This window comes from Suncus etruscus, chromosome 18, assembly GCF_024139225.1.
Source record: "Suncus etruscus isolate mSunEtr1 chromosome 18, mSunEtr1.pri.cur, whole genome shotgun sequence".
Classification (NCBI taxonomy): domain Eukaryota; kingdom Metazoa; phylum Chordata; class Mammalia; order Eulipotyphla; family Soricidae; genus Suncus; species Suncus etruscus.
In genome coordinates, this window is record NC_064865.1 from 27,156,065 (window position 1) to 27,178,823 (window position 22,759).

A 22,759-nucleotide genomic window follows, 5' to 3' on the forward strand; every position below is an offset into this window, starting at 1 on the left:
GGAAGTTACAGTACACTTCATGAACCTCACTACAAAGAGTGATGAGTTTAGTTAGAGAAATAACTACATTGCGAACTATCCTAATAATGAGAATGTATGAGGGAAATAGAAAGCCTGTCTAGAGTACAAGTGGGAGCGGGTTGGGGAGGAGGGATATTTGAGACATTGGTGGTGAGAATGTTGCACTGGTGATGGGGGGTGTCCGCTTATATGACTGAAACCCAATCACAATCATTTTTGTAACCAATTAAATAAAAAATATTAAAAAAAAGAATTTGTAAACAAAGAAGTTAACCTCTATATTACTTTTTTTTTTTTTTTTTTGGTTTTTGGGCCACACCCTGCAGTGCTCGGGGGTTACTCCTGGCTGTCTGCTCAGAAATAGCTCCTGGCAGGCACGGGGGACCATATGGGACACCGGGATTCGAACCAACCACCTTTGGTCCTGGATCGACTGCTTGCAAGGCAAATGCCGCTGTGCTATCTCTCCGGGCCCCTCTATTTTACATTTTTATACTAAGTCATAAATATGAAGAACTTTTATGAGCATTTTAGTGGAATGGCAAAGTTCACAAATACATATAACACAACTTTTACAGTTACATTAAGCTCTTTTACAACTTTTCCAAAGCTTTTGATACAATACATATAATGCATATTTACTTATTTTTAACCTGTTTTATGTCTTTTTGTTCTTTTTTGTTTGTTTGTTTTTGGACCACACCCGGCAGCACTCAGGGATTACTCCTGGCTCTGTGCTCAGAAATTGCTACTGGCAGGCACAGGGAACATATAGGATGCCAGGGATTGAACCTAGGTCTGCCATGTGCAAGGCAAATGCCCTCCCCGACATGCTATCACTCTGGCCCAGTTTTTTTTGCTGTTGTTATTTTTGTGTTGTTGTTGTGTGTGTGTGTTTGCTGAATCCAGCAGTGCTCAGAGCTTATGCCTGGCCTGTGTTCAGAGATCACTCCTGTCGGGATTCAGGGAACCACATGGGTTTCTGGGGAACGAACTCGAGTTGGTCTCATGCAAAGCAAGTGTCCTGTCCACTGTACCTGTCTCTGGTCCCATTTTGGCCATTTAAAAAGTATTGTTTAAAATGTGTTTATTTTTATTCCTCTCCTCCCATATTGCTGTTGTTATGGCTGCAGTGACTCTGTGTGTGTGAGTGTGTGTGTGTGTGTGTGTGTGTGTGTGTGAGAGAGAGAGAGAGAGAGAGAGAGAGAGAGAGAGAGAGAGAGAGAGAGAGAGAGAAAGTGTTGGGGGCTGCACATACTCCTGCTCTGGTGCTCACAGGGCTGCTCCACAGCTCGGGTGCTGGCACACTCCCCGTGAGCTCACCAAGGGCTTCTCTCTTTCAGTTCTGTTGCTTGTACGTGTGCTCTTAGCTGAGGCACACATGCGAGGCTGCTCGCCGAATGTCACTGTGGATATTCACACACCTTGGCTTTGACTCCTGCACTTTTTTTGGAGGGGGTTTGGTTTTTGGGTCACAACAGGTGGTGCTTAGGTGTTACTCCTAGCTCTGTGCTCAGAAGTCGCTCCTGGCAGGCTCGGGGGGCCATATGGGATGCTGGGATTCGAACCAGGGTCCGTCCTGTGTTGGCCACGTCCAAGGCAAATGCCTTACCGCTGTGCTATCACTCCGGCCCCAACTCCTGCACTTTTTTAGAGGTGCTTGCATCCCCATTAGTGGTGCTTAAATATGTCTGGTTGCTGTGTGGTTGGATACTGGAGTGTCAGGAATCACATACAAAAGGATGGCTAGAGCTGAACTGTAGAAGTGCCGGCAATGTGCTTGGTGTATATGGGAGACCAGGGATTTGAACTCATGACCAGAAGTTTGTGAGGTTGTAAGGTTGATGCTCTAAATCTCTATACCCTTTGGGCCCTTTTACTTCCTTCACCTCTTCCTGCACCCCAGTTAAACCCAAGATGTTGCATATATGCAAGCTGCTTCTCAAGGCTCAGACATATCCCAGCCCCATCTACTGGCTCTTTAGCTTTCTGTCTGTTTGGAGCCTCAACTGGCAATGCTTAGGCCTTACTTCCAGTTCTGAGTTCAGGGCTCACTCCTGGCAGCAAGCAGTGTGGTGCAGGTGATAAACTTGGGGTTGGCTGGATGCAAGACAAGTGCCCTTCCCACTGTACTATCTCTAGCCCCTCTACTTCACATTTTAAAAATTAAATAAGAATAGTAGAAATTGTGTTTTGTGTGATGCTACAAAATACAGGTAATACTGATATAAAATTTGTTAGAGTCAAATGTTGAGCACAGATTTAAACTTTTATAATCTTAAAATAGTATTACATAAGGGGGCCAGAGAGATAGCATGGAGATAGGATGTTTGCCTTGCATGCAGAAGGGCGGTGGTTCGAATCCAGGCATCCCATATGGTCCCCAGAGCTTACCAGGAGCAATTTTTGAGTGTAGAGCCAGGAGTAATCCCTGAGCACTACCGGGTGTGACCCCCACCCCTGCCAAAAATAAACAAACAAACAAAAAAACATTACATAAGGACCATGGAGATAGTACAGTGGGAAGGGTGCTTGTCTTGCATGTGGCCAATCCAGGCTCTGCCAGCCAGGAGTTATTCCTGAGTACAGAGCCAGGAATAACCCCTGAGTAGTACAAAATTTAAAAATATAAAACTAGGCCCGGAGAGATAGCACAGCGGTGTTTGCCTTGCAAGCAGCCAATCCAGGACCAAAGGTGGTTGGTTCGAATCCCGGTGTCCCATATGGTCCCCCGTGCCTGCCAGGAGCTATTTCTGAGCAGATGGCCAGGAGTAACCTCTGAGCACCGCCGGGTGTGGCCCAAAAACCAAAAAAATAAAAAAAAATAAAATAAAAAAAATAAAACTAACCAGTCTGTATCTCAAATAGCTGTTCCCCTTTCTGGGGAACCTCAGATTCTTTGTTTATCTTTATTTATGAGCCAAACCTAATGAAGAAGGGGAGTAACCTGGTGCAAAGTTCAAGGTTTTAAGAGGATAACTAGGGCTTTGGCACTTCCAGGGCAGCCATGGGTCATGGTGAGGGAATACCCCAATACTGTCCTTCCTCAGGGGAATAGCAGGCAACTCCCAAATTTCCTTACAGGTGGCCAAGTTCAGCTTTCTAGGCAGTGACGAGGACCCACAGAGAATCTTCGACTGGGTGGACACGGAGCAGCAGGGCCGCCTCTCCTTGGACGAGTTCAGCTCTGGGCTAAGTATGCTGGAAACCTCTGTGTGTGTGTGTGTGTGTGTGTGTGTGTGTGTGTGTGTGTGTGTGTGTGTGTGTGTGTGTGTGTGTGTGGGGTCTGGTCAGCAGAAGGAGCTTTGTCAGCAGCAGAAGGCAGGGAATCGGGGTAGAGTTGAGTTAGTTGGTCAGAATGTCTATTGGGAAAGCTGCCCCAGGCTAGCAAACCTATTTCCTCTCCCACCAGTGAGAACAGCGTGGTGCCAGGGGGCTCCCCAGCTCTCCCCACTCCAGACAGGCCTCCAGGCTTACTTTCTGATGTCTCCTTTGTCTTCTCCCTCATGAAAAGTTTCTTTTGAGTGAGGTGAAGTCTTCTTTTTTTTGTTTGTTTTTTTTTGGGGGGGTGGGGGGTCACACTTGGCGGTGCTCAGGGGTTACTCCTGGCTGTCTGCTCAGAAATAGCTCCTGGCAGGCACGGGGACCATATGGGACACTGGGATACGAACCAACCACCTTTGGTCCTGGATCGGCTGCTTGCATGGCAAACACTGCTGTGCTCTCTCTCCGGGCCCCTAGGTGAAGTTTTCTTAAAGAAATGTTTCATGTCAGATTGGAAAGACAGTACAGTGAGTTGGGCAGTTGCCTTGCATGTGGCAACTCAGGTTTGATTCCCTGAATCAGACGGGCCCCTGAGCCTCACCTAAAGTGAGCCTTCATCAAGAACCAGGAGTAAAACACATCTGGGCATGTCATATGATAATAAATAATATAGTAATAATTATGTTATTCATTCTTTAACTTTTGTTTAGGTCCTACCCACTGTACTCTCTGGCTCTTCTCTCCCTCCCTCCTTCCTTTCCTTTCTTTCATTCTTTCTATCCTCTTTTTCTTCCTTTCTCTCTTCTTCCTTTTCATCTCTTCTTTCTTTCTTTCTTTCTTTCTTTCTTTCTTTCTTTCTTTCTTTCTTTCTTTCTTTCTTTCTTTCTTTCTTTCTTTCTTTCTTTCTTTCTTTCTTTCTTTCTTTCTTTCTTTCTTTCTTTCTTTCTTTCTTTCTTTCTTTCTTTCTTTCTTTCTTTCTCTCTCTCTCTCTCTCTCTCTCTCTCTCTCTCTTTCTTTCTTTCTTTCTTTCTTTCTTTCTTTCTTTCTTTCTTTCTTTCTTTCTTTCTTTCTTTCTTTCTTTCTTTCTTTCTTTCTTTCTTTCTTTCTTTCTTCTTCTTTTTTTTTTTTTGTTTTTTGGGCCACACCCGGCGGTGCTCAGGGGTTACTCCTGGCTATCTGCTCAGAAGTAGCTCCTGGCAGGCACGGGGGACCATATGGACACCGGGATTCGAACCAACCACCTTTTTGGTCCTGGATCGGCTGCTTGCAAGGCAAACACTGCTGCTGTGCTATCTCTCCGGGCCTTCTTTCTTTCTTTCTTTCTTTCTTTCTTTCTTTCTTTCTTTCTTTCTTTCTTTCTTTCTTTCTTTCTTTCTTTCTTTCTTTCTTTCTTTCTTTCTTTCTTTCTTTCTTTCTTTCTTTCTTTCTTTTCTTTCTTTCTTTTCTTTCTTTCTTTTTTTTTTTTTTTTTTTTTTTTTTTTTGGTTTTTTTTGGGCCACACCCGTTTGACGCTCAGGGGTTACTCCTGGCTATGTGCTCAGAAATCGCCCCTGGCTTGGGGGAACCATATGGGACGCCGGGGGATTGAACCGCTGTCCGTTCCTTGGCTAGCGCTTGTAAGGCAGGCACCTTACCTCCAGCGCCACCGCCCGGCCCCTCTTTCTTTCTTTCTTACTCTCTCTTTCTTTCTTTCTTTCTTTCTTTCTTTCTTTCTTTCTTTCTTTCTTTCTTTCTTTCTTTCTTTCTTTCTTTCTTTCTTTCTTTCTTTCTTTCTTTCTTTCTTTCTTTCTTTCTTTCTTTCTTTCTTTCTTTCTTTTCTTTCTTCTTTCTTTCTTTCTTTCTTTCTTTCTTTCTCTTTCTTTCTTTCTTTCTTTCTTTCTTTCTTTCTTTCTTTCTTTCTTTCTTTCTTTCTTTCTTTCTTTCTTTCTTTCTTTCTTTCTTTCTTCTTTCTTTCTTTCTTTCTTTCTTTCTTTCTTTCTTTCTCTTCTTTCTTTCTTTCTCTCTTTCTTTCTTTCTTTCTTTCTTTCTTTCTCTTTCTTTCTTTCTCTTTCTTTCTCTCTCTCTTTCTTTCTTTCTCTTCTTTCTTTCTTTCTCTCTTTCTTTCTTTCTTTCTTTCTTTCTTTCTTTCTTTCTTTCTTTCTTTCTTTCTTTCTTTCTTTCTTTCTTTCTCTCTCTCTCTCTCTCTTTCTTTCTTTCTTTCTCTTTCTTTCTTTCTCTTTCTTTCTCTCTCTCTTTCTTTCTTTCTCTTTCTTTCTTTCTTTCTTTCTTTCTTTCTTTCTTTCTTTCTCTCTCTCTCTCTCTCTCTTTCTTTCTTTCTTTCTTTCTTTCTTTCTTTCTTCTTTCTTTCTTTCTTTCTCTTTCTTTCTCTCTCTCTTTCTTTCTTTCTCTTTCTTTCTTTCTTTCTTTCTTTCTTTCTTTCTTTCTTTCTTTCTTTCTTTCTTTCTTTCTTTCTTTCTTTCTTTCTTTCTTTCTTTCTTTCTTTCTTTCTTTCTCTCTCTCTTTCTTTCCTTTCTTTCTGTCTTTCTTTCTTTCTTTCTTTCTTGCTTTCTTTCTTTCTTTCTTTCTTTCTTTCTTTCTTTCTTTGTTGCTTTTTTTTTTTTTTTTTTTTTTTTTTTTTTTCTTTTTTTTTTTGGTTTTTGGGCCACACCCAGTAACGCTCAGGGGTTACTCCTGGCTATGTGCTCAGAAGTTGCTCCTGGCTTGGGGGACCATATGGGACACCGGGGGATCGAACCGAGGTTCGTCCAAGGCTGGCGCAGGCAAGGCAGGCACCTTACCTTTAGCGCCACCGCCCGGCCCCTCTTTCTTTCTTTCTTTCTTTCTTTCTTTCTTTCTTTCTTTCTTTCTTTCTTTCTTTCTTTCTTTCTTTCTTTCTTTCTTTCTTTCTTTCTTTCTTTCTCTCTCTCTCTCTTTCTTTCTTCTTTCTTTCTTTCTTTCTTTCTTTCTTTCTTTCTTTCTTTCTTTCTTTCTTTCTTTCTTTCTTTCTTTCTTTCTTTCTTTCTTTCTTTCTCTCTCTCTCTCTCTCTCTCTCTCTCTCTCTTTCTTTCTTTCTTTCTTTCTTTCTTTCTTTCTTTCTTTCTTTCTTTCTTTCTTTCTTTCTTTCTTTCTTTCTTTCTTTCTTTCTTTCTTTCTTTCTTTCTTTCTTTCTTTCTTTCTTTCTTTCTTCTTTCCTGCAGGGTGGGACCCTGGATATGGTGCAGAGATTCCAAACAGCAGAGCTGCTGGGTAGGATTCAGGCATGTGGGCTTGTACCAGGGGTCAGTCACACTCTCCAGCTCATGCTCTCAAGCCTTCCACTAAACTTCCTCTGGGTGCTCCCCAGCACCTATCATCCTTGAGACCTCTGGCTTTGTTTCTACCTAAGGACCTGGACTTTGCGAATTTTGAGTCCTGGGAAGTCACTAAATAGTGGAGGAGGACTTCCCACTCTAATATCTGCTTCTCAGGATGGATCCAGAGGACTGAAGGAGACCAAGCCAGGAGGACATGGTGCCATCTTTCTGGCGAGCTCCCTTTGTAGAGTTCCACAGAGCCTGCTGAGTTGTCTCTGTCTGCCAGCCACTAGAGTTCTCAAAGTTTGTTGTGCCTCTAGCAGTCTGGGTGACAATGGAGAGGGAGGCCAGGAAGCCCCCATGCACAGTTTGGGGCCATTGCAGGAGGAGGCAGCTGGTAATGAGAGGAGGGGAATGAGGCCTAGAACAAGGGGTGGTGATGATGGAGAAGAAAGTTGCTGTCACTGAAACCTGAAAGGGCCATCTTTGTAGCTGTATCAACACCACTGCCTGTGGGACAAATGCCAAACCCTTCCCCCACAAACCCTGCCAACCTCCAGCACTTTACTCACCTGACCCCACCTCAGGGCCTTTGCCTGTGTTGTTCTTTCTGGCAGGAATGAGCTTCTATAGAAACCAAGTTCCCACATGGGCACTTTTCATTACTCTTATATCAGTTCTCATTGCCACTCTTCAGGGGACCCTAATGCCCCTCTCAAGTGAGCTATCCTGTCTCTGAGGGCAAACTATCTGCCTTATTCCTTGAACTCACTTAGCAAGTCTTTTTCAAATGGAGTCCTTGGGACTAGAATGATAGCATAGCAGGTAGGGCATTTGCTTTGCATGTGGCTGACCTGAGTTCCATCCCAGCATCCCATGTAGTCCCCCAGAGACTGCCTGGAGTACTTTCTGAATGCAGAGTCAAGAGTAACCTCTGAGTGCTGCCAGGTTTGGCCCCCAAAATAAAACAGATAAAAAAAAGGGTCTTTGGCCATAATGATAGTACAGGAGGTAAGACAGTGCCTATGTTGCTTCAGTCAATCCTGGTTCAATGTCCCCTGAACACTGCAGGGGTCACTTGAACACAGAGCCAAGAATAGACCCTGAGCGTCACCGATGTGACCTTAAATCAAATAAAACAAAATTAAAGATTCCTTTTCTACCCTCACTAGATTGAAAGCTATACTAGCACAGGTGTTTTAACTTATTTTGTCCCGGGTTCCCTCTCTTTCAGGACACACAATAAATGCTCACTAAATATTTGGGTTTAGGAGGAAGTTTGGGGGTGGGGGGCTTGGGCCACATCCAGGAGTGCTGGACTGATCAAGGAAAGTGACAGTTTGTTCCCAGAAGTGCTTAAGGGATTATGTGGTGCCAGGGATAGAACCTGGGGCCCTCACATTCAGTCCTTTGAGATGGCTCATATCATATCATTAAATATCTTCCTGACCCTCACTAAATATCTCCTAAGCCCATGAAATATCTCCCTGATCCTCCTTAAATATCTCTCCGATCATCACTAAGTACCTCCCAGGCCCTCACTAAATATCTCCTCACACTCACTACTATCTCCTCGACCCTAGCTAAATATCTTCACCAAATACCTCCTCAACCCTCACAATCTCTGTGAACCTCATTATCTCCCTGAACTTCACAAAGTATCTTCGAACCTTCACTAACTATCTATCTCCCAGACCCTAAGTATCTCCCCAATACTCATCAAAAATCTCCTGACACTCACTATCTCCCAGACCCTAACTCACTAAGCATCTCCCCGACTCTCACTAAATATCTCTTGACTGACGAAACAAGGACCATCAGCCATGGAGTCTAGTTGAGGTGGATACTGTGCCCATATTTCAGAGAAGCACGAGGTCCTGGAGGCCCAAAGATTTCAAGGGTTGTTCCCAAGGCTGGTGCTGGACAGTGAACATGTTTCTGTGTGAAACTGGCAGCATTTCCCCAGAGGCTGTACCCACACCCACCTATACCCTGTGTCCCACAGAGAGCATCCTTGGCTCCTCCCAGAGCACCCACAGACTCTCTGGAAGGAGGCCCCGGGCCTCCCTGCGACGTACCCTGAAGCTGGAGGAGGCCGACGCCCAGGAGAAGGAGGCTTTCTCGGCTTTTATGAAGCAGTGGGGCACCAACCACTCATTTCCTGAGTAAGACCAGCGTCACACGTGTCTTGGGGGGCGGGGGAGGCCCAGTCTGGACAGGTGAAAGGGAGTGGAGTGCAGGTGGAGCTAAGCACAAACTGGTGGGCCCTTGTCAGCTGTAGGAAGCTGTGGTGCCATCTCTGACCTCTGACCTATCTGAGGGGCTACATACAGGTCAGGTTGACATGAGGCCATGTGGGGGAGCAGGCTTGCACACCACGCCTTCCCAGTCTACCCCATCCTCCCCCTGTTCTTTCTGCCCTCCAGGATCACTCCTCAGAGGATTAGCAAATTGGGGGATTGGTCTCGCTTGTTCTTAGACATGCAAGGCTGCCAGGGCGCCTCCCACACAGCAGTTTCGGGCCTGCAGACAGGGCAGGGTCAGAGACACAAGCATTTTCCTTTTAAATAGTTTCAGGTTCTGCACTCATGGGGTTCAGTCATCCCTCCCAAATATCCCTCTGAACACCCCCAGGTCCCGCTGAATCTATTAGAGCTAGTTGGGGAGCTGCCTGCCATCTTGGGCCCAGAGCCCCAAAGACACTATGTGTGTATGTGTGAGTCCTGGGCGGGCCCTGTGTGGTGGGACCAGCTGGGTGGGACTTAGGGTGCAGGCTGGAGGGGTGGGTGTGGTGGGTGAGGAGCCATTTACCCACTTGGCAGCTGGCTGAGCCTCAGCCCTCTGGCATCTGTCTTCACCACCCAATTAAGTCGTGTGAAAGCACCATTCAGCGAGTGCCAACCAGAGAGTGCTGGCTCAAGTGAGCGCGTCTCTCATTCCGCAGACACCTCTCTGGGCAGGCATTTAGCCACCCCATTTTACAAATAAACGCAGAGAGGGCACGGGAGTTATGTAAGGTCAAGCAGCTAGGGAGGAGAAGAGAGAAGGCAGGTGGAAGGCCTGGGTCACCAAGCTCCCAAGTGCCCCTTCCTACTATTAGTTACCACCAGATATAGAGAGACCAAGTGTACTGGAGTTCAAGAGGGCACATTCAGGAAATCTTCCTGAGGAGGTGGCATTTGAATTGCATCTGATGAGTAAGAATCCCTTTTTTCCCCTGGCCCCGATGTCTTTGTCTCTTAAAGCACTGCAACTAAGACCACCGAGTGGGGTTCTCCCTCTTCCCAGTCCTCTCTCACATCTCATCTCTGGCCATCCCCTCCTCCCCAGTGAGACAGAGATCTGGCAGCTGTGGCGGAAGCTGAGGCAGGGGGAGCCCCAGCTGGCGGGCAACCTGGAGGGCTTTCTGGCCAAGATGAGCAGCCGTCTGCAGGAGGCTCAGGCCCACAGGGAGGTTCTGGAGCTGAACATGAGGAAGTAAGTGGGGCCGGGAACCTGCCAGCCATGAGCTGCACAGGCCTGAGTTGGGGTCAGTTGGGGTCATTAGAGGAATCTGAAGTGATTCCTTCGCTTGAGTGGACCAGAACCAGGGCCGAGGCAGCCGAAGGTTCGGGGTCTCTAGAGGACGGTGGGGCTTCCGAGAGGACCCTGATGGTTTTTGCAGGTGGCAGTGAGAGGGCAAGAGCCTGGGCCAGAGGGGCAGGTGGGCGGGCACAAAGGAAAGTGAGCTGGAGCGGCAGGTGACAGGAGGGGGTGTTTCGGCCTGTTGGGATGGTTCTCTGAGTCAGCGAGGGGTCCGGGAGCCAAGGGCAAAAGCGAGGGTCAGGATGACGGATGTGTTGCCAGGATGAAACCGAGCTCTAGGACGGACCTGGGATGCTGAGGGCGGTGGGCATTCCCTCTTCCTCATTTCAGGTGCGACTCAGACCATCACCGTAAGGTCCAACAACTGTATGAGGAGATGGAGCAGCAGCTCCGTCAGGAGAAGCAGCAGCTGCAGGTCCAGGTGGGGCCTGTGAACCCCACCCCACACCCCAAGCCCTGCCCCCTGCCCGTATCCCACACATACCTGCACCCTGTACTTCCTATGCCCTGCACCCACCCTATCCTTGTACCCCATGCACTGCGCACCTGCCTCCGGTGAGTCCACTCCATGGCTATCTCTACTGGAGAGGCCTTGAGAGGCCATAAAGGCTGCTGTGAGCAGAGCATCTCATCTACATCCCACCCGTAGCTTTCCTCAGAAAGGGTGCAGGTCCACTGCCCATCCTCCATCCCACCTACCTCTGCTCTCTGGGCTTTAGCACCCTTGTTTCTGCAATCTAGCCCAGAGATTCCTAGACTCATTTGCTGTATTGCAATGAAAAAAATAATCACTCAGCCCTTCTTTTCCCCTCCCCTTTTTTAATTTTAGTTTTTGGGTCATACCTGTGATATTAGGGGTTACTCCTGTCTCTGTGCTCAGGGATTACTCTTTCTTTTTTTTTTTTTTTTTTTGGTTTTTGGGTCACACTGGCAGCGCTCAGGGGTTACTCCTGGCTCTATGCTCAGAAATCCCTCCTGGCAGGCTCATGGGACCATATGGGATGCCAGACTCGAACCACCATCCTTTTGCATACAAGGCAAATGCTCTACCTCCATGCTATCTCTCTGGCCCTCAGGGATTACTCTTGATGGTGCTTAGAGAACCATATGAGATGCTGGTGATCAAACCTGGGTCAGCCACGTGCAAGGCAATTACTCTACCCACTGTACTATCTCTCTGGCCCCAGCCCCCCTTCTTGACACACACACCCCTTTCTGATGGAGCCAATACCTTTCTCTTACCTGGGAGCCTCTGCCCCAAGAGCATTCTCACTGGACCCTCCTGGCTCTGCTCCCAGGCCCTCAAGCACAGGGACAGAATCTTAGAGTCCAGTGACTGAGGTCTCTCTGCCCCCAGAGTGAGTCCCGGGACTTGGCCCTCAACGACCAGATGCAGGCAGCCCTGAAAGCCAAGGACCGTGAGATGCAGCGGCTGGCAGAGGAGCAGAGGGAGGTGAGTGACCCTTTTCCAGGACCCTGCTTTGAGCACTCGATGACGGGCATTGGCGCCATTTGATTGACAGATCCTGACATCCTGGCTGGGTCTGTCCACTGCAGCCCCTGCAGGGCCCCCCAAAACCTCTGGAGTCCTGCTCCTCAGAGATAAGACTAAATGTAGTAGGAAGAGGCTGTGGCTGCACTGGGGCCATATTTGCACCCCACAGAAGTGTCCTCAGACCCCCTCGTATGTGCCTGTGTTCGTCCTGGCCCCCATGCCTCCCTGTGTCCTGTGAAGTTAGAAAAAGGAAATCACTGGGAAATCGAGGAAGATCTGGGTAAAGGCAGGTGTGGGCCTTGGGAGGGCTGGGAACAGATGGTAACCCCTGAACCCCTCCAGTGCTAGCCACAACACCTGGGCTGGTTTCTGAAACCCCAGGCCTCGATTTTTCTCAGCACAAAGTAGAAGGAAACTCATGCTTTGGAAGGCTGCAGAGGGACGAGAGGGCTGGGCCCAATTTTTCTCAGTTGCTCAGATCTGACTGATCAGTCAGATCTGCTGTCTGGCTCCAGGCCTGCAGTCTGCTTCTGTGGGCTCAGAGGCCCCTGGAGTCTCTTCACGGAAGCCAGACTCAGCCATGCAGCGCTGCATCCCATGTGCCCTGGACAATGGTTCCTTACTATCTCTCCCTTCCTTAGCCTTCCACATCACAGATCCTCAGGGGTAACAGGGATGCTCAGAACAAGGCTCCCCAGCCTGTCCCCCACTACACGGCTGTCCCTGTCTCTCCACCACCCTCCCCCACATTCCTGGGTTTCTCCACAGGGACAGAACCCTCGTGGCCTTTCCACAAATGTGGGCTGTTGGTCCTATCCCCCAGCCCTGGGCTGTGCTTTCTCTCAACCCACAGTTCTTCTCCCCCAACCTACTCTGCTCCAGGTACTGATCTAGGATTTGAGACCCCAACAAGTGACAGCTGGGAATAGAAAGTGGGTTAGTTCTGTGCAGGGAGTGAAATAGAGGAAAACAGGGTAGGGAGAGAGCATGGATGAAAGGGCGGAGAGGATAACTCAAGAGGGAAGAAGAGGACGAGGAGAGGATGTGCCCATGGGGCAGGGAAGGAGGATCAGCTGGTTCCATGGCCTTGAATGGGGTGCATGGTGGGTGTCTAAGGGAGAGGGGGCCTTGGCCTGGCCCTGCACTGCTTGTGGCCAGCACATGCCCCAACTGCATGGAGCCCAGGTTTCCTGCTGTGCAGAGGGATTTTGAGCCCAAAGATGGCTGAGCCCAGTGATCTTCGGGGTGCTGGTGGATTTAGTACTTTACACAGTTTAGTTTCTCTGGAGGGATAAGGGAGGCCTAGGGCCCTGCCCCTCTGCTGTTGGGTGTCGGGAGGCTGGCGTTTGCCCCCATGGACCTCAGACCTCCCTGCAGCTGGAGGCCCAGCTCCGCCAACTCAGCGGCTCGAAGCAGCAGGCCAGCTCAGAGCAGCAGCAGCTTCGGGAGGCAGAGCGTGACCTGGCCGGGCAGCTGGAAGAGGTGCAGGGGCAGCTGCGAGTGACCAGGAGGCACCTGACCACCGCCAGGGCCCACGTGTCCTGGCAGATAGAAGAGAAACCAAGGCAAGTGGTGCCAGCCCAGGGCTGTGTGGTAACGGGGTTTCCTGGGTCCTTCCAGCCACCTGCCAGGCTGGGGTTCTTCTGGCCATTCCTCAGACTAACAAATGGAGTCCAAAATGGGAAACAGCTGGGCCAAAGGCTTTGGGGAGTCTGGGATGGGCCAGTGGTCAGGGAGGGCTTTCTGGAGGAGGTGAGGCTCACAGAGGACTTGAAGCCCAAGCAGGCTTGTGTGAGAAAGGGGCCTGGCCAGGTGGGTCTGCCTGAGAAAGGAAGAGCAGCTCAGTCCTTCCATACCTCCACTTGTTCTTCTAGGGACTCGGGAGCAGGCGAGCAGAAGGCTGCAGGCCCTGCGAGGGACTCCCTAGTGGATGCTCCCCTGCCTGGGGTGTTTGGAGACGATGAGGACTGGGGCCAGCTCCTGAACAGCCTCAGCAGCTCCCCACAAGGAGCCCTGCAGATCTCCTGGAGCCCTCCTGCCACACCTAAGGCCCCCTCAGCTCCCCCTACACCCCGAGTGGTCAGGCAAATTTCCATCTCTGAGGCTCATGCTTTGCCCTTCAGCCAGGGCCCACCTTCAGAGTCCAATGGGGGAACTTCTGGAGCCGAGGAAGTAGGAGGAACCACCCCCCCTGGGCAGCATAGCCCCTTGAAGTGGCCTGAGAAGGAGCCAGAGCCCAGCCCATTGATTCCTGGGCTCCTAGAGGCCACCACGGAGCCATCAGGGAGCCTGGTGGCAGCTGAACTCAGAGTGCTTGTCCCCGTGGAGGGGGATGCTCAAGCCCCTGGGAAGGGGAGTGCACCCCAGTGCACCCCGTGCACCCCAGCGGGGCCTGGGGGAAAGTTGTCGGCCTCACAGGTAGATGACAGGGACCCTGAACCAGGACCTATCCCAGCCAAGCCACCCCGGCTACAAGAGGTCATCGTCCAACCCTCGTACTCTGAGCCAGGCCCCAGGGTTCAGGAGGGCCACAGTGGGGAGCAGACAGGCCCTGCCAGCTGGACTCTCAGGCAGGGGCTGGAAGAGGGAACCAGAGCAGAGGAGAGGGACAGGAAGACATCATGGGGACAGCGCCTCAGCTCTGAGCAGGGCCTCAGCGGTGGGCGCCCAGAGTCCACCCAGCCGGATTCCCAGCTTGCTCCCCTCCCAATCTATGGACCCCCAACTCAGGCTGAAATAGAAGGCCTGGCTCCCAGGAGGCCAGCCCCTTCAAGGGCTTCTCCCCCAAAGGATACTCAGCCTGGGGGAGAAATGGAGCCCCAGGTGCCAGCCCCAAGCCTCCCCACTGAGCCAGAAGCCCCACCTAGATCCGCACTCACAACTGCTGGGACAGAAGGAGGTGAAGGCCCTCCCAGACCCAGGCAGCCGGAGGACCCCAGGGATACTGAGGTATCCCCAGCCCCAGTGTCCACCTCAGCCAGGGAGCCTGTGGCCGACCCGGATTTCATCTTCCACATCATCTTCCTTGGGGACTCCAACGTGGGCAAGACCTCCTTCCTGCACTTGCTGCACCATAACTCCTTCACCACTGGGCTGGCAGCCACTGTGGGTAAGGGGGCGAGAGGTGGGGGGCAGGGGACATGGGGTGGCCACAAGCCCACGCAGGCCCAGAGCCAACTTTCCCCGAGGAAGTGGCAGGTTTTGCCCTGGCCGTGGGCCCTATATTTGCCATTATTTTATATGGGCATAATCTTCCTATTTTACTAATTATCTCTAATTACAGGTAATTTGCTTTTTCTGCATTGATCTGATTAGCTTATAATGTGCCCCATCAACAAAGCACCCTGCAATTTAGGTGCCAGTGCTGTTTGATGATAAAAACACGCCAGTCTCCACCCTCACAGCCCAAGGGCAAGCCATGGCAGGGCCTATGCAGGCTAGATTTGTCCTCAGCTGTGCCAGTGAGCCTGGAGCTGGCAGGAAGTGGCCTCCTGCAGGCTGAGTCTATTCTAAAGCAGGCATTGGCAGCATGTGGAATGTTAGAAGGGCAGGTGACTGAATTCAAATCTCAGATCTTCCACTCACTAGGGGAACGAACATGGGCAACTTACTGAGTCCCATTGGGCCTGATTCATCCCAATGCCTGGGAATAGTTGCTGGGAGTAGTTGTGTTAACATGTGCCAAGCTCTTAGAATGATCTCTGATTTTTAATTGTGATGAGTACAGATTTGCTAATGTCTGGTTTAGTAGCTTCTGTAAATCAAGTGCCCGATGCACAGAATCCCGTTTCTAAAATAATGGGGCAGAGGCCTTTGTGGGAACACAGAAAAGGGGACCCTGGGGCTGGAGCGGTGGCTCAAGTGGTAGGATGTCTGCCTTGCACACAGTAACCTAGGACAGACCATGGTTCAATCCCCTGGTGTCCTATATGGTCCCCCAAGCCAAGAGCAATTTCTGAGCCCAGAGCCAGGAGTAACCCTGAGTGTCACCAGGTGTAGTGAGGAAAAAGGAGGAACAGTTCTCATAAGATGTTTATATGAGACAATAACTGTCTCCTAAGACAGTTTCTCATAAGAAACTCATAAGATGAGTTTCCCAAGTGTTTTATGCCTGAGAAACCCCCTTGAACCTGCAGAGCTTGTAGGAAATGCAGGGGTTAAAGCTGGAGTGATAGTAGAGTAGGTAGGAAGCCTGCTTTGTACATGACTGACCTGGGTTTAATCTCTGGTTTCACATGTGGTCCTCTGAGCAACACTAGGAGTGATCCCTGAGTGCAGAGCTATAAGTAAGCTAAGCACTGATGATTGTGTTCCCAAAATGTAAAAAACATTCAGGGGGGGCCAATGAGATAGCATAGTGAGTAAAGGTGTTTGCCTTGCATGTATCTAACCTGGGTTTGATCTCAGGCATCCCATATGAGTCCTAAAAGAAATCCCGAGTCCCTAAACAAATGGTCTTTAAGCACAGAGCCAGGGAGTGATCCTTGATCACCACTGAGTATGTCTTCCCCAAAATTCAGGGTCTTCAGAATGGGATCCCATAGCAGGCCTGGTTTGATGTCACCAGGGCTGCAGGACCTGCAAAGTATTAATGAATCTGTTGGCTACCAATAACTACAGTGTGAGGCATTCCTCACACAGATCTCTCCCTGCCTTCCTCACCTGCCCCTAGAGAGTCAGAATGCAGCCTGGCTTAAATTTAATGAATACTCAACTTGCATTTGCTACTTGATTTTTTTTTTTATGGTTTTTCGGGCCACACCCGTTTGATGCTCAGGGGTTACTCCTGGCTAAGTGCTCAGAAATTGCCCCTGGCTTGGGGGGACCATATGGGGCGCCGGGGGATCGAACTGCGGTCCTTCCTTGGCTAGTGCTTGCAAGGCAAACACCTTACCTCTAGCGCCACCTCGCTGGCCCCTCTACTTGATTCTTGACCAATAATAGCCAGTTCTTATTTGCTAGTGGTGGACAGTCCCTGTTTTATTGATGTTGAATGACGGCTCAACCTTATTTATCCATTACTAAGTATTGTCATGTGGTGAGAAATTTCCATAGAAAACATGGATTTCCCATTTGTGAAAACACTGGGCTAGCACCTGCTCTGCAAGCCCATGGGGCTCAAGGTCTTTCCCAGCTGCAGCATGTTTCCCCCTGCTGGCTGCCATCCATTGGCTCCACTCATTACTCTGCACCCCAGCCATCTCGGAAGAGAAGCCACTGGAGTGGAGAGGCACAGAGCTGGTGGGCTGGGAGCAGAGTGGGAATTCATTGTAAATGTGTTCTGTGGGGACTTTCCCATTTTTCTCCCCACAGTGTAGATAAAATGAAAGAAGACTCAAGGGCTGGAGTGGTGGCACAAGCGGTAGGGCATTTGCCTTGCACGCTAACCTAAGACGGACCATGGCTTGATCCCGAGCATCCCATGTGGTCCTCCAAGCCAGGAGTGATTTCTGAGCACATAGCCAGGAGTAACCCCTGAGTGTCACCGGGTGTGGCCCAAAAACCAAAAAATAAAAAGTAAAAATAAATTAAAAAAATGAAGACTTGATGGCTCTATCAAGCATCTTGCCCTCCTAGCTGGGCACCCCCACACCCACAATTAGGTCCCAACTCCCACAGCCACTAGGAGCTCTGCCTCCTGAGAGGACTAGCATCTCTCTGAAATGGCATGTGTGAAAAAGAAGATTCAGAATGGAGGAGGTTGGGGGAACAGCCTGCAGTGAAGTGGGAAGTGTGGATTGGTGGTGGATTGGGGAGTGGGGGTTAGTGGGAGCAGGCAGCGGCTGAGAGAAATAAGTGCATGCAAAGAATACTTGGTGGGTTCCAGGGGGTGTTTCAGCAGAGGCTGAGTGTGAGCACTGGGGCTGGCTGAGTTAGAGGCCCCCAGAGCCTCCTGAAAATTAGACTCTGGACTTTTTTTTTTTTTTTTTACTGAGTTCCAGCCTCCTGGCATTGCTCCTTTCAGGCACTCATCATGAGGGTCCTGGTTGAGACCTTGGGAACGACTCATTGGCTTAAGATTCTCTTGTTCTGAGCTGGCCTGCAGCCTGCAGGGGCCATGCATCTTTAGGGTTTCATTAAGAAAGAGGATGGGGACAAAGAAGGATGCCAGTCCCCCAGCTTTTCTGGAGAGTCTCTCAGATGGTGTACCCAGAAGATCCTAAACCCTTCTGGGACCTCACTTTTTTTTTATTTCCAACAACAGAAGGTGCTAGAACCATGACCATGAGGAGGGGTGGAGCTGTGACACCGAGAGCCAGAGGCTCGTGGGATAAGAAGAAAAGGCGAAAGCCAGAGAGTACAGGCTTTGCATACAGGATACCCGAGCCCCATCCATACATGGCACCATATGATCCCCAAAAACAGTGCTTGGGCAACTGGCCCCTCAGTGGCCCCTGAGCACTGTCAGGTGTGGCCCTCAAGCAAAAGAACAAGAAAGAGATAGAATTAATGGTGATAATAAAAATTACTTTCTTGGGGCTGGATGCTAGCACAGCAGTAGGGCGTTTGCCTTGCATGCAGTAGATCCAGGACGGATGGTGGTTCGAATCCCAGCATCTCATATGGTTCCCTGAGCCTGCCAGGAGTGATTTCTGAGTGCAGAGCCAGGAGTAAACCCTGAGAACCGCCAGTGTGACCCAACCCCCCTCTCCCAATTACTTTCTTGAGCTGGAAAGATAGTGGTTCATGCTCATGTCTTGCCTGATACTAACCCTAGTTTGATATATGAGACCACATAGGGTGCCTTCAGCACTACCAGAGGGACCCTTGAGCACAGAGGCAGGAGTAAGCCCTGAGCACTGACATATTGACCTAAATCTCCTTCCCTACAAAACAAATGAACAAATGACTACTTGAGCACCTCTGAAGTACTACAGGGCTGAAGCTATGATGTAATTCCCCAAGACCCTCCACAATGTGGGTCCTTTGAAATTTCCACCTTGCTGAGGAGGAGAGACTCAAGGACATGAAATGATTTGCTTAAGGCAGCGTGGGTGACTCTCAGAGGGTCACTGCTCATGGCTGATGGGTCATCCTCGGGGTGCTAGCACTCCTCTAGCTCTAGACCATTAGGCTGCCTGGCTTTCTGGTTGAGCTGGGAAGAGGCTTGTGATTCTGAGGGATAATTAGAATTAAAATACAGAACCATTTCATCACATTGAGGCTGATTTTCCTGAGTGACCTGAGAAATACTGTGCATTACTGTGGAATGGGACCGTGACCATTCTCCTTGGGGAGAATCCCCTTGGACAGTCAGCTGTGGGTGTGCTTGCAGGGGCAGTGAGCCTGAGGACTGGACGGTGAGGGAAGGATTCTCAGGGAGAAGTGGGCCTTGAGTATAGACAAGCTCTGTGGAGTAGAGGGAAGGCCCAGTAACCGTAGTTCCTTCTTACCTCAGCAGAGAGACATCCAGGTAGGGTGGCCTGAGTCTTAGTGGGCCCCTTGAAAGTTGATCTAACTCCTCCATGTATCCTAGGGATGGACTTCCGGGTCAAGAATGTGCAGGTGGACAACAAGAACTTTTCGCTGCAGCTCTGGGACACAGCCGGCCAGGAGAGGTAACACAGACTTTGCTGAGCTTAGGGAACAGGGGGTGCAGAGCAGAACCAGCCTTAAAGAGTTCTGAGTGGGCAAGAGGTAACTGAGAGCAAGCAAGGCCTCCCCTTACTTCCAAGATCCAGACACCTGGGAGGAAGGTCCAGGTGGAGTGATGGAATAGCAGGCTAGGGGATCAGTTCCAGAATTGTCTGTCTGGAAATTCTGGTCTTCCACTTCCTAGAAGTTCCCATTTGTCTGCAGCTCCCTCCAAGCACTCATTCTCCTGTTAGCCCCATATGTGTTCCCAGCAACCAGTCAACCGGCTAGACTGGCCATGAACCGGTGCTGAGTACAGGTGTAGAAAGCCACTGGCTCAGTGCCCGGTGCCTTGGTTATGACTAGCAGGCTGTGGGCCAGTAGGCAGGATAGGGGCTGATTCAGAGGAGTGGTGAGACTGAAGAATAGTGAAGGAGCCTCCCCAAGGACTCTAGCAAGAAAGGATGTGTGCACTCAGGGAAGCAGCTACTTGTGGAGAAGGTTTTTTTGTTTGTTTGGTTTTGTGAGGTTGTTTCCCCCTTTTATTTTTGGACCATACCTGATGATGTTTGGGAGTTACTCTTGGTGCTGCACTCAAGAATCACTCCTAATGGGCCAGGGGGACCCCTAGGGGATTTCGGGGATAGAACCCAGGTCAGCCATATGCAAGACAAGAACCTTGCTTGCTGTACCATCATCCCAACCTAGGAAGTGGGGAAGGTTTTTCCTCCCACTTTGCAGGTGGGGCTTGGGCCAGCCTCACACAGACTCTGGGCAGGTATCACAGCGTGACAAGGAACCTGCTCCGCAAGGCTGATGGGGTGGTGCTTATGTATGATGTCACCTCCTGGGAGAGCTTTGCCCACGTGCGATACTGGCTGGACTGTCTACAGGTGAGCACCTGTCTGGGGGATGGAGTCTGGAGGGGGACATGGCTACTTCTTTCTCCCAGAATTATAAAGGATGCAAATTGGTTGGCATGACCCACAGAGGGCATGGATAGGCTGGGTCAGAGTAGCACAAAGAAACCAAGACCACGGGGCCAGAGAGATAGCATGGAGGTAAAGCGTTTGCCTTTCATGCAAGAGGTCATTGGTTCAAATCCCGGCGTCCCATTTGGTCCCCCGTGCCTACCAGGAGCAATTTCTGAGCCTGGAGCCATGAATAACCCCTGAGCACTGCTGGGTGTGACCCAAAAACCACACACACAAAAAAAGAAACCAAGACCACACAGTGTTGCCTCCAAAGCAACCTGCCTGCTCTATCCTGTGGCCATTTCCTCCCTATAGGCAGCCCTTATTGAACAGATCACAGCACCTGGGAATTGTGCAATTCAAATGTCCCTCTAGGGAAGCTGGAGAGATAGTATAGAGGTGGGGCATTTGCCTTGCACGCAGCCTATCTAGGATGGACGGTGGTTCAAATCTCGGCATCCCATATAGTTCCCCGTGCCTGCCAGGAGTGATTTCTGAGCGCAGAGCCAGGAGTAACCCTGAGCACTGCTGGGTGTGACCCAAAAACCAATACACACACACACACACACACACACACACACACATAAAATTCCCTTTAGGACAGTGGTCGGCAACGTTTTTTTTCAACTGAGCCAAATCTCACCAAAATCACGATGGAAATTTATTTTGAGAGCCACACAGGGCGCGCACTGACAGAGGCTAGGAGCAGAGTCCTGACTCCTAGAGCGGCCGCCTGGCACACAGAAGAGCCAAATTAAAAGTGTAAAGAGCCACATGTGGCTCGTGAGCCACAGGTTGCCAACCACTGCTCTAGGAAACGATTCTTTGTCCACCCATTACTGGCTCTTGCCCCCATCTTATATATTCTGATACTGATATTTTGCAGTGTGTGCTAGTACCCAAAGTAAGATTTGATACCATCATCCTAAAAAGTTCTACTCTAGATGGAAGGATGCAAAAGAAGTATACACACACACACACACACACACACACACACACACACGTATATAATTTTTTGGCCACCCCTGGCAATGTTCAGGGGTTACCCCTGGCTTTGAGCTTAGAAATCACTCCTGGCAGGCTTAGGGACTATATGGGATGCTGGGGATGGAACCTGTGTCCACCCGAATTGGCCGTATGCAAGGCAAACGCCCTGCCACTGTACTATTCCTCTGGCCCTAGTGGATGACCTTCTAATAGTACTTATCTTTGATGAATGTCTTAACACTCTTCAGAGAGGCACTGTGAGAATTAACTGAGGAAATTGCTTCTAGATTAACCCTGGCTATATTTAGTAATGAACTGGTACACAGAAATAATTATTATGAATATTATCACTTATAATATGCATGTGGTCTATAATGCTTGCATTATTATGAATATGTATTGTACATATTGATTATATATGAATATATCATTGATACAAATAAATATTATGATCATCATGATTATCCTCTGAGAAACAAAGGAAATGAGCCAGAGCAGCCTTGTAATCAAGCATGGGGTTGCCTGGTGAAGGCAGGAAGAGAGAGGCATAAGTAGGAGAAAATCCAAGAAGGCTTCCTGTGGAAAGCTCCCTTTGTGTTTTGCTTTGAAAAGAGAGACACACCTACTGGCAGAGAGGAGGGTGGCTGCCTGGTGAGAGTGTGGCAGGGAGAAGTGGGTGTCTGATTGGGGAGGTGGTTCATTATTGGCAGGGTAGGGTTTCCCCAGGCCTGGTAGGCAGCAGGCTGAGGGACTGTGCTCTGTGTGCAGGATGCTGGATGCGAGGGCGTGGCCATCCTTCTCCTGGGAAACAAGACGGACTGTGAGGAGGCCCGGCAGGTGCCCCCTGAGGCAGGACAGCAGCTGGCTCAGGTGAGCCTTGACCTCTTTCCCAGCTGGGGGACATCTCTCCTGGGTGGGGGTGGATAGTTCTCCTTGGCCTGGGCACTTTCCCTGACCTGGCAGCGTGCAGGGTGGCCTGGACCCCATGGCTTTCTTGCCCAACCTCCCTATCCTCTGCATGCAGGGCCTCCCGCTGAAGCTGATAGGCGGCAGGTTTCCAGGAGCCAGACCTGTAGGAAGCTACTGCAGGGCAGAGTGAAAGGACTTAAAAGCTTCCCTTAAAATTGCCCATCGAGACTTCACTTAGGTCTGGTCTCTAATTCCCGTAACTGTCCTTCTAATTTATTCTATCTAAAGACTCAAATTTTTCCCTTGGCAAAATTGCCTCCAAGCCCCACCACTGACTGGAGAGACTATTTATAGATGAATAGAATTGAGCCTCACTCATTCCAAAAATGCAGAGAATGATTAGGAACGATCACCCCACATCACCTCTGACTTGCCCCCACGAGCTTCCTTTCCCTGTCTCCCCTTGTATTTTATTTTTCCCTTTAGTTTTAAGTCATATGGGTGGTATTTGGGGGCTACTCCCAACTCTGCTCTCTGGGGTTCTCTCATGGTGGTATTGAGGCACCATGTGATACAAAGATCAAACCCTGACCTCCCTCACACAGAGCATGTACTCATCCCTTTTCACTACCCTCTCCCCACTTATTTTGGGTGTTTTTTTGGGGGGGGTGGATGAT

General features: G+C 49.6%; 1 protein-coding gene across 1 annotated transcript in view; it reads left to right on the forward strand.

Annotated features, from left to right (window-relative positions):
• Window positions 1-22,759, forward strand: part of RAB44 (RAB44, member RAS oncogene family) — a 38,481-nt gene that overhangs the window by 9,933 nt on the left and 5,789 nt on the right. Inside the window, exons 2-11 of the mRNA XM_049764750.1 lie at window positions 3,106-3,217; window positions 8,563-8,722; window positions 9,888-10,034; window positions 10,473-10,563; window positions 11,500-11,595; window positions 13,015-13,202; window positions 13,512-14,746; window positions 19,115-19,196; window positions 19,991-20,105; window positions 21,942-22,043. Of these exons, the coding sequence (XP_049620707.1) occupies window positions 3,106-3,217; window positions 8,563-8,722; window positions 9,888-10,034; window positions 10,473-10,563; window positions 11,500-11,595; window positions 13,015-13,202; window positions 13,512-14,746; window positions 19,115-19,196; window positions 19,991-20,105; window positions 21,942-22,043 (2,328 nt within the window). The remainder of the gene's footprint in view (window positions 1-3,105; window positions 3,218-8,562; window positions 8,723-9,887; window positions 10,035-10,472; window positions 10,564-11,499; window positions 11,596-13,014; window positions 13,203-13,511; window positions 14,747-19,114; window positions 19,197-19,990; window positions 20,106-21,941; window positions 22,044-22,759) is intronic.